General features: G+C 44.6%; 1 protein-coding gene across 9 annotated transcripts in view; it reads left to right on the top strand.

Annotated features, from left to right (window-relative positions):
- The window catches only part of Tenm3 (teneurin transmembrane protein 3), a 707,864-nt gene that overhangs the window by 680,903 nt on the left and 15,798 nt on the right, over positions 1-11,163 (top strand). For all 9 annotated transcript variants that reach the window (XM_057752171.1, XM_057752173.1, XM_057752172.1 and 6 more), the window contains 2 exons: positions 748-923; positions 2,480-2,715. In XM_057752171.1, coding sequence (XP_057608154.1) covers positions 748-923; positions 2,480-2,715 — 412 coding nt within the window. The remainder of the gene's footprint in view (positions 1-747; positions 924-2,479; positions 2,716-11,163) is intronic.

Below are 11,163 nucleotides of genomic sequence, written 5' to 3' on the forward strand. Positions count from 1 at the left end.
GACAGTCAGAGCTGTTACACAGAAACCCTGTCTTGTAAAAAAATAAAAAATTTAAAAAAAAAAGTCATTTTTAAGGAAGGATATTGTGGTCACTAAAGTCCTAGACCATGTCAACCACTGAGAAATGTCTGGCATCCTTAGGGCTAGGGATGGAGGGATGGACTGACACAGAGCTTTGGGGCAGCTTTCACTTGGTTTGGGTACCAGCCCCAACACTCTCCAGAAAGAGTTTTTGAAAGGCTGTTTTTCTTCTAGTTAATGTGTTGAAAATGCCTCAAGGTTCTAAAATAGTCCTTTAGATGTGTTTGACAGGGGTACATATATGTGTGTACATGTTGCACGCTCATGGAGGGCTTATTTAAAATAACCTTAAAAGCACTGAGCACGGAATTACGTCTACTTGGCGGAAAATGTGAAGGAATACTAAGGAATTTAATATCAGCAACCATGTTCCCTCTGAAACAGCAAATTAGATGTGCAGGTGGGTTCTGGTCACACTTCAAAGACTGAAATGCTGAGATGGAGAACTGATCTGTTTACCCTTGCTCTCACCAGTGAGATTTTTTCCGTGTTAAACAGGCCTCTGATTACTTCAAAGCGTGTTTGAAGTCCTCACTCGGCGTAGCTCAAGCACAAAGACAAATACCCCTCCAAATTGGTGCTGCTAATACTGGCGGGCCTTAAATGTACAGGTAAAAAGTGCCCGCCATTCCCTTGTTAACACCACACGATGCCTCTCTCATTCAGCTATGACAGCGAAGGCCGGCTAACGAATGTCACGTTTCCAACCGGAGTGGTTACAAACTTACACGGGGATATGGACAAGGCTATCACCGTGGACCTCGAGTCATCCAGCCGAGACGAGGACGTCAGCATCACTTCCAATTTGTCCTCCATCGATTCTTTCTACACCATGGTTCAAGGTAAAGGCAGGGTTTGAAATGATTAACGGGCTAGGTATCGGTAGGACCCAAGTACAATGCGGCCCTCCGTGTTCTAAGATAAACCAGATGAGGGGAAGGAAAGGCAGGAATGTTTAGAGACGCTGGTGAAATAAGGCCCTGCAGGCAGTATTATATGTGCGCATGCACGTGCCATAAAGTGTATAGAACAATGCTAGCCTTGTAAAATGTCTTTTTCCATTGTTACTTAATATAACAACTTAATTCCAGCTTTAGATGCATGTCCCCCTATTGACTTTGTGTCAATCAACAGTTTTTGAGAGCGTGCCTTCTCCTCTGGTATCTCACTGCAGTAACTTACAGCATCTCACTGGGATCCACGACAGTGTGATATTTGAAGCCATACACCGTGGTGATTTTACCCCACATCCCAAGAACCCATTTATATATCTGAACTTTTTCTCAGCTCAGAATACTTACTAAAACCTGCATTAAACCTCTCTTAGTCTGCTTGGGTTTGGTTTGGATTGACTTGTTTTTGTTTGTTTCATTTTTTTTTCTTTTTAAAAACTTATCCATCGGGCAACCTCTGCAGTCATCTAACAGTAATATTTCTTGCTCGTATTTCTTCTACGAATGATCCTATACTATTCCAAAGTCTTACACTGAGACAGAGGCACTAGTCTATAATATAAGAGGATATATATATATATATATATATATATACCCCTTTTCTTAAAAGTTGGTTTGGGGGAGAATATCCCTTTATATTTTGAGTATGCAAACTATGGATACTGATCTTTCCAAAGTATCCTTGACAAAAGATAACAAGATACAGATAGGGGAGGGAACTCCTCTAAGACACCCAGCGTATTTAAAGACTACATGCTTAGTCCACTGCACATCCAAAAAAAAAAAAAAGGTGAACCTTCATTCCCTCTACTAAAGTTTTGGCTCTTTTCAGTTCTCCTGAAGTTCGCCTTTGATATTTCAACCAAAACCCTGATAGCATGAAATGCCAGCAGCCCCAGCTGCCCTGTTACCCTCTGGAAGGACATCTGTAGTCATTACTTTTTTTACCACCATGACAGAAGCAATGGAAGGAAGGATTTATTTAGCGTACTCGTCCAGAGGTTTCAGACCATGGCTGCTTGCCCATGCAATTGGCCAACACATCCTGATGATGAAAACACAGAGTTGAAGAGTTTCTTCACCTCGTGGCATACAGGAAGGAGGTGGGGAAGGAGAGAGAGAGACAGGGAAAGATGGAGGGGGAGAAGAAGGGAGGTAGGTTGATTGGTATCAGGTATCCAGCCTAGTGATGGACTTCCTTCATATAGGTATTACCTAAAATTGTCAGAGATTCCAAAACTAACCTCACAAACTGAAGACCAGGTTCCCAACATCTAAGTCATTTCTGAGGGGACGCTAGCTCTCCAGACCATAGCAGCATCATTAAGTACACTTTTTGTTTTTAAAAGTGGGTCTCGGTGTTTTAGAAATATTTCTCTGTTCTGAATGCACTCCTGTCAGATAGTTCACATTTTCTGTTTCTCTCTCTCTCTCTCTCTTTTTAGACCAGTTAAGAAACAGTTATCAGATTGGTTACGATGGCTCCCTTAGAATCATCTACGCCAGCGGTCTAGATTCACACTACCAGACAGAGCCCCACGTTCTGGCTGGCACCGCGAATCCCACGGTAGCCAAAAGAAACATGACCCTTCCCGGGGAGAACGGGCAGAATCTGGTAGAGTGGAGATTCCGAAAAGAACAAGCCCAGGGCAAAGTCAACGTGTTTGGCCGGAAACTCAGGGTGAGTAATGCTTGGAGAGCGAGAGGCACATGCGCAGCTCAGTGCTGCGTCCAGCGCTGCTCTGTGTGGATGTTCTACCTGCATGGGCAGGGCTCGCCACCAGCCACCCTCGCCTGTCTACACGGAGTGTAGGCCATGACTCATGCCAGTCGTCAAAACCTTCAAACCATTAAAAGGAAATTCTTCCCTGGGAAATTTAGAGCTTGCATGTAACACACTTCCAGGTGCTCAGTCTCTGGATATCAGCTGAGCCTCGTCTTGCTGAGGTCGCTCTGAGACTCTTAGGCCCGTAGCCTTTCTCTCCCACTCTGTGTGCAGTGACGGCTTCTTCCTGCATCCATGGGGATAAGTTAGAGCTCATTAAATATTCACAGCTTTCAAAGTCACCATTATGAATGTTGAAGGACACAGGCCAGGCATTGAAAGTTGACGTCTTTCTTTGCAGTCCTCCTAAGTTTGAACTGCAGTTTGGCTGTGTAGTAAGATTTCCAACCTCAGAACCTCTCTCTGTGCTGTCTCTTGGTGCTTGACAGAAGCCCCACCTTTTATTGTTTGGGTTTATTTTTTATGAGAAATGTGGTGTTTCTCATGATGCTGGTGTAATTGAGCTTTGCAAAATGGGCTCTGCATTTACTCGTCGGTGTGTGTGTGTTTTTTTATTACTCTTACATTACAGGCCAAATGCATCTGGAAGGCAAGCTTGATTTATGGTAGCTATTGGGTAAAGACAATGTAGATTAAACTCTAAAGAACGGCTTGCAAGAAATCACCTTCAGCCACAGCAAACTGAAGCTGATTCATTCTTTATATTAGCAAACAGAGTTTTAATTTATCAGGTAGATGTAGACAATTCTCCAACATTACTTCCCTTGCCATTAAAAAATAAATAAATAACTTCAAATCAAGAAGCGAGAACAAAACATGAAGCTTGCTGGTAATTCCCCCTCCTTTTTCTTCTACACTCCAAATGGCTAAATTATTATCCTAAAGGGCCAGCATTATTTACCTTGGCAATTCTTCAGGGTGAGAAACAGCAATTAAATATTGCTTCTGACTATTTCCAAGAAATAGAAATGAAATTTTAAAAAGAATCAATGGATCAAACACAGACTATATCCAGCTAGTGGGTTCTATTCTGATTGCAGTCAATCACAAGGCTGGTGTTTGGGGTTATAATTCGTGGTCTCTCTAGCCAGGACTAAATACAGCTACCTTATCCCTAGGCCTGGCTCCAGTCAGCCCCAGATTGGTTTTGGCAGGCTGGCATGAAGTGAAGCTGCAGGGGGACAAGGACAATGAGAGGAGGACACAGTGGTTGGTCACTGGAGAGGACGAGAGGGGTGGTGTCACACTAAAGCAACGGACAAGAAAACACTCCACATTTCTTTTTGCCGATTCTCCTGGGACTGTGGTCTGTCTCCAAGTGCACTCCAGTTTCAGCCTGTCTCTCCCCTAAAGCTAGGAAGGAGTGGCTGCCACTTCCTGTCTCTGCCCAGGCCTTTCTTCACTCAGCCACTGCAAATGAGCTGGCGGGCTTTGCCTTTCTTACTCATTGGTTCCTGGAGTACATCTGATATGCACATGTGAGTCGCAGGCAGGCACACGCACATGTCATAGGTACACACACACACAATACATAAGTCATAGGTACAAATACAGGTGAGTCACAGGCACACACACTAGTCATAGGTACACACATACACACATACGTGAGTCACAGGAACACACACATCATAGGTGCACACACATGTGCACACACACTAATCATAGGTACACACACATGCACATGAGTCACAGGCACACACGTCATAGGTGCACACACATACATCATAGGTACACACACATACACAAGAGTCGCAATCACATGAAGCCTCCCACAGAGGCCTTCATCAAAAGACACACAAACTTCCCTTCAATTTGGTCTTTCCCAGCCCTGAACACCAAAGAAAATATAACACCAGAATTCAAAAAAAAAAAAAAAAGCACAAGTTCTAGCCTCAGGCTCTCCTGTTTTTAAGTTATTTATTACACTGGACAATATAGGTTGTTTTAATGCAAGTATATAATGTGCTTTGATATATAATATCCCTGTCCTGCCCCGCTCTCTTTCCATTCCTCACTCCCTCCTACCCTGTTAATCCCCTTGGTCCCTCTAGACAGCTACACTTCTAGTCTGGTGGAATCGATACATACATGAATCTAGATAAAATCCAGGGACCCTAAGTGAAAGAAAATATACGACATATTTCTTTTTGAAACTGACTAGACTCACATAATATAATTATCTCTGCATGTATCCTTTGTCCCATAGATAACATAATTTCCTTCTTCATGGCTGGAAACCAGAATCTCCTTGTGTGTGTTGTCCATTGTTTTCATCCATCTCTTTAGTGTTACACATGAAGGTCGTTTCATGACTTACCTATTGTGCACAGTGCCGCAGTAAGTGGGCTAGTGAAACAGGCGGACAGTTCTGCAAACTTAACATACTCACACCAATAAAAACACGAAAGAATGTTCAGTGTCACTAGCTGTCTTAGTTTCTGGTTACCATGACCAAGATAACTTACAAAAGAAAGCATTTGATTTGGAGTTCAGGGTTCCAGAGGGTTCGAGCCCATGACCATCATGGCAGGGAGCATGGTGGAAGGCAAACAGGGTGCCAGGGCAGTAGGTGAGAGCTCACATCCTGTTCCACAAGTACGAAGGAGAAAGAGGGAGCTAACTGGGAATGGAGTGGGCTTCTGAGACCAATAGCTCATTCACAGTGACAAAGCCATGCCCCTTCATCCTTCCCAAACAGTTCCACTTACTGTAGACCGAGCATTCAAATGCTTGAGCCTAGGGGGGCTGCTCTCATTCAGTCTCCACCCTACCCAGCAGAGAAATACAGAATTGTCATCCAGCTCACGCAGTGAGAATGGCACTTGCCAAGGAAACAACAAATAGGCAGCATGCGGACTAAGGAGATTTGTTATAAACTGATGACAATGGGGTCACAATCTGAACCGGCCACTGTGGAAATCAGTGTGGATTTCCCTGAAGCCGAAATTAGATGTAACACATGACCCACTCCTGGGAATCTCCCCAGTGGCGCCGGTTTTTTTATAACTATATCTCTTATAAGCCATTTGTGTTCCTCCTCTTCATTTGCCTACACATCATTACATCTATATTAGAGAATAGGTTAAACAGTATTATCTGGATAATATCAGAGCCAGCCCAGGCTACAGGGTGGGTGTGTGTGCGCGCGCGTGCATGTTTGGGGGGGTGTCGGCGGGTGTCTGGGTATGTCTGGGTGTGTGTCTGTGCATGTGTGTCAGAGAAAGATCAATCTGAAGTCCGTGGTCCTTCACCCCACTCTAAATGGAGACACCAACTCTGCAGGTGGAGAAAGGGAGTCACACACGCAGGTGTAAGCACTGACGTCTGTCAAAATAACAGGGCCGCAACGCCTCAGCAAGCCATTTCGGCAATGTACTTTCGGGGGGCCTGTTCCGTCAAACTGAAAGGGGATCTCCAGCTATACGTGATTGCTTTCCCAGAGACAATGCCGAGATCACAAGGGTGGGTTTCTTACCCTCGAGATAGGACTGGATTGCCAGCTCTGACTGCTGATTTCATTCCTCCTCTGTGGATTCCAAGAGGAAAATTAGAAAGAGAAAGCAATGATGGAAAAGGTTATTTGAGGACTAAACCTGGGACCCACCAAGATGGGAAAAAGAAGTGGGGGCAGGAAGCCCATAGCCACATGTGACCTGAATCAGTCTGGAGGGCCGTTTGCATCCTCCTCCTGAGACCCTGGGTCTCCTCTGTCCTTTTCACTATCTCCTAGCAGAAGGTTCTTTTCATTCTCAAGTTTTTGACTTAAATTTTATCTGTGTGCCTGACACATGATGGCCACTCAAATATTTATTCAGTGAATGAAGGAATGCGGGAAGACGGGCTCGCAATACGGATCAGCTGTGTTTTGCTGCATGTAGATCATCCAAGGAAAGCGGCCGTGTGAATGGCGTCTGGCCTCGCTCATGTCCCCTTGCTACAACCAGCCTAACACTGCACTTAATAGTTCTTACAGATGGACAACTGATAGATGGATAGCCAGTTATTATAGGAAGTGTGTGGCATAAAATAGACTTAAAAGTTAAAGAGAAGGCAGGAGTAGAAAAGGGAAAATTCTATTGGGATCCAGCAAATGCATTTTCTATGAGACAGTGTTGGGGACAGGAAAAACGGTGACAATGGGAAATAGACGCATGGAACCTGGCAGCGTGCAGGAAAGCATGGCAGAATAAAGATCATTCGGTGGCCTGCTGGCTAGTAGCTAAACTTAAAAATACACATAGATGAGGGCTGAGTTGGCTCAGTCAGTAAAACACTTGCCTTGCGAGCGTGAGGACCTGAGATCAGTTCCTAAAAGCCAGGCAGAGTGGCACACTTGTAATTCCAGCACCAGGAAAGCAGAGACGGGTGCATCCCTCAGATTTTCGAGCCATCCAGCATAGCCTAATTGGCAAGCTCCAGGCCAATGAGAGATTCCAAAAAAAAAAAAAAAAAAAAAAAAAAGAGGTGGACAGTTTCTTCTGAGGAGCAACACCCACGTGCGCACATGCATGTACAGACATGTACAGCAGCACACTCACAAGTAGATGCATACATAGTGGGTGCTTGTGTTTGTCAGATAAAGAGAAGTGGAGCTCAGGCCCAGGGTTGGCTCAGCAGGTAAAGCTTGTAGGCAAGAGTGAGGACCTGAGGTCAGATTCGCAGAGTTTATGTGAAGCCAGGGGAATTAGTGTGTATCTGTGATGTCAGCACTTCTCCAGCAAGACACAAAGCCAAGATAGGAGAATACCCATGTGTGTACATGGGCTGGCTAACCTTGAGTCCAAAGACCCTCTCTCAAGCCAAGCGGAAGATGAAGACCAAAAGGTAGTTAGCCTTAAGTGACACAGACCAATAATCCCAACATTTAGGAAGCTAAGGATAGAGTCAAAGACTGTCCAAAAAACAAAGTTGATAAATAGTCCTGAGTTTTATCCATGCTGGACTTCAGGAACAAAATTCATTTTTTTACACCTGCCCAGAATTTATGTTCAAAAGATAATTTTAGTGAGTCAGTTGTAAAGAGAAACACTCGGGATTTTGAAGTCCGAAGCATGTTTGAAGGCATACATAAATACGACAGCATATTTAGATCTCTCACACTCGGCCCACCACATTTCTGTGGTATTTTCATGCAATGTTCTGTCCTGGAATGGGATCGCACATTTAGTTCACTCTCATGATGAGCGGCTACGGAGACACAGAGCCATCTGTGGCAGTTGATGCTCCAACAGGGCCATGGAGAAGGCTTCATGTTGTCGCCGAGCATGCTGGGTATCAAGCCAGCCCTCTCCTCCTCCTCCGGAACACTTCAGAAGAGTGCGCAGAGCCCGATTGCGCTGGCAGACTGTTTAAGGTCATTGTGAGTTTAATTCTCAAGCACTCAGAAGGAAGATTGTAACCATTCCCCTCTCACTGTCAAAGGAAGCTGTGATTAGCTGCAGTCATGCTCGACGTCGCTATGAAAATGGAGATTTTTCCATCCTTGCTTAAGGGAAATAATGTCCGCCGCAAAGGCAGACGCAGTGGCCCCTTCGCTGTACCCAATACTGGGATTCACTTCCAGGCTGAGAGAGGTGGAATGGTGATTGTACCAATGGTGAAGATAAAGGTTGGATCTTGAGATTAGGTATTCATGTTAGCCTCGTTCTTGTCTTTGTGTGTGTGCAGGTGCATGTATGTGCACGTTCGTGTGGAGGCCAGAAGTGAACTTTAGGTTCCTCGGGAGCCATCCATCCACCTTGCTTTGTTGAGACACGTCGTGTTGCGATGACCAACAGCTAATTGTATATTAGACTGGCTGGCCAGCAGGCCCAGTGACCCTCCTGTCTCTGACCCGCCAATGCAGGATTTACAGGCACATGCCACGGCCCCAGATTTTGTTGTTGTTGTTGTTGTTGTTGTTGTTTTTAGTATGGGTGCTAGGAATCCAAACCTAGGGCTCCATGCTTATGTAGCAAGCCCTATACTGACTGAGCCATCTCACCAATACCTTAAACTGATGCTTTTATAACTTAAAATATAAAATCCCTACTAAAACAATGTTCTTCATAAGCGCAATATCAGAAAAAGATTTAGGGGGCTGGAGAGATGGCTCAGTAGTTAACAGCACTGGCTGCACTTCCAGAGGTCCTGAGTTCAATTCCAAGCAACCACATGGTGGCTCAAAACCATCTCTAGTGGGGTCTGATGCTCTGTTCTGGCTTAAAGGCATGCATGCAGATAGAGCACTCAGGCATAAAATAAATAAATCTTAAAAGAAAAGATGCTCTGTTTAGAGTGGACATAACTCTCGGCCACTGCAATTTATTTACAACGCCCAAAGAAGGCATGCTTGAAGGGGACAGAGAGAACAGGAGGTCTGTTCGTGTCTTGTGAACTTTGTGTATTTTAAATAGCACTTACTAATATCTGGAAACACTAAGAATATTTAACATCTTGCCAGGCAAAGTGGCACATACCTGCAACCCCAGCAACCTGTGAAGCCGAAGCAGGAGAATTGCTCAAACCTTGGAGTTTGATGCAGCTATAACACACAGATACACACTCACACATACACACACACACACAACCCTGATTTGTGTTGAAATGTACATAAAAATATCCCCCTCCTTGAAACTCATTATTTCAGCTTGAGGATACAAAAAAGATATTACATACAGTAATTGTCTAGATAAAAAGAAAAATTAAAGCATCCATCCCCCGTTGGGTCTCCTAGTGCTTCCAGATGATCTCAGACGGTGGCATATTTGGCATAGAGACCCACACGTGTTGACACTGATGACATGCTTGATTTTTATCTGGGGGAGGGAGAATTGGTGTCATGTAACCATCCTCACAAACCAAAGAAGCCAGTCAGACACAGACCAGGAAAGCCCGTCAGAAGCCAGTAGCAGATTGCAGGTGAACAAAGACGACTTCCAGACGTGTCCTTGTTATTCACTGATCACACCAGATACGCGGCCCAGAACGCGGGTGCTGGAGCCAGAGGAACACTGGACATAAAGCAGGGTTAGGGACGGCAGTAAAGAATTGATGTAATGGATGCAAACTCAAACCCAAACAGATGGGGCAATAATGCGGGCAGTATTGTGGAAGCTACACAGGCTTTCGTGGTTATTCATAGGATGGCACAACCTAAGGGTTTTTTAGAAACAGGGCAAACCTGAACTTGGGGGTATGGGGGTGGGGCATACTACTAAAACAAAATCTGAGAAACCCAAAAGCCCTGAATCATTTAAATTGTACAAAAACCTTTTCTGTTTTTCTCCTATTTAATGCTATGTTTTTATTGACTGAGACCGTCACACATGTGTAGAATATATTTTGATCAAATTCATCCCGAAGCCCCCCCCGCTGCCCGCCCGAGCTTCTTCTCCTGAATCCACCCTCCATCCTCTCCCAACTTTGTCTTTTTAAAAATAATAATAATAATAATAATAACCCACGGAGTATATTTTGTGGTGCCTATAACTCACACATACGGGGCCATAGCACTAAAGTGTGCTTGACCCTGCCATTTATCGAGCTGATGTAATATCAAATCTTTCTACAGACCTGGGAAAAGATGTTTGTATAGTGGCTGTAACTTCCTTCCAAAGCATCCCCCAAACCACCGCAGAATTCACCTAGGCAGGGAACACCTGGTGCAGACGCATCTCTTCATCAGGAAAGGGAAGGGGCCAGGAAGCCTCGAGCTGACTGGCTCATGACCCAGTAAAATCACCAAAGGGCAAAGCCTTGGGCATCCAGCCCAACGTCTGTGTTTACACGAAACAGATACAGGGCAGTTCAAAGCCCAATGGCAGGCTGCTCCTAGGCCTTGTAACTCTTGGAGGTCAGGCTTTAGAACTTTGTGTGTGCGCACATGCTCACACACACACACACACACACACACACACATCATATAGACTTTGAAACAGACAAACTTCTGCCGTGATATAATGTAGTAGTTTTCTTTCTCCATATGAGCTCTGTCTGAAAAGGCTGGGTCACTCCATCTCTCATCTCCATGCTGAGCTCAACCCTTTCTCGGTATTTGCAGATCATCTCTTTGAAGTATCCCCCTCCCCACCACCAAACTCATTTAAGACTTAATGCCGCACCTCTCCGTGGACTTCACACCTCTCCCCTTGAATGGCCAATTAGAAAGGTTTAGACTTAAGGAGTATTTCTGCATAGAATGCAATTAATATCAGTGATAGGATGCAAAAACTAATTTTATCACAGGTTTTACACAAACGTACATGCATATCATATACATACCTACCTGTGCATACATGTGTGTTTGGGTGTCAGGGTGACAGGAGGTGAGCTTCTGGTGACAAATCCTCACAGTCATCCTAA

This window comes from Chionomys nivalis, chromosome 20, assembly GCF_950005125.1.
Source record: "Chionomys nivalis chromosome 20, mChiNiv1.1, whole genome shotgun sequence".
NCBI lineage: Eukaryota > Metazoa > Chordata > Mammalia > Rodentia > Cricetidae > Chionomys > Chionomys nivalis.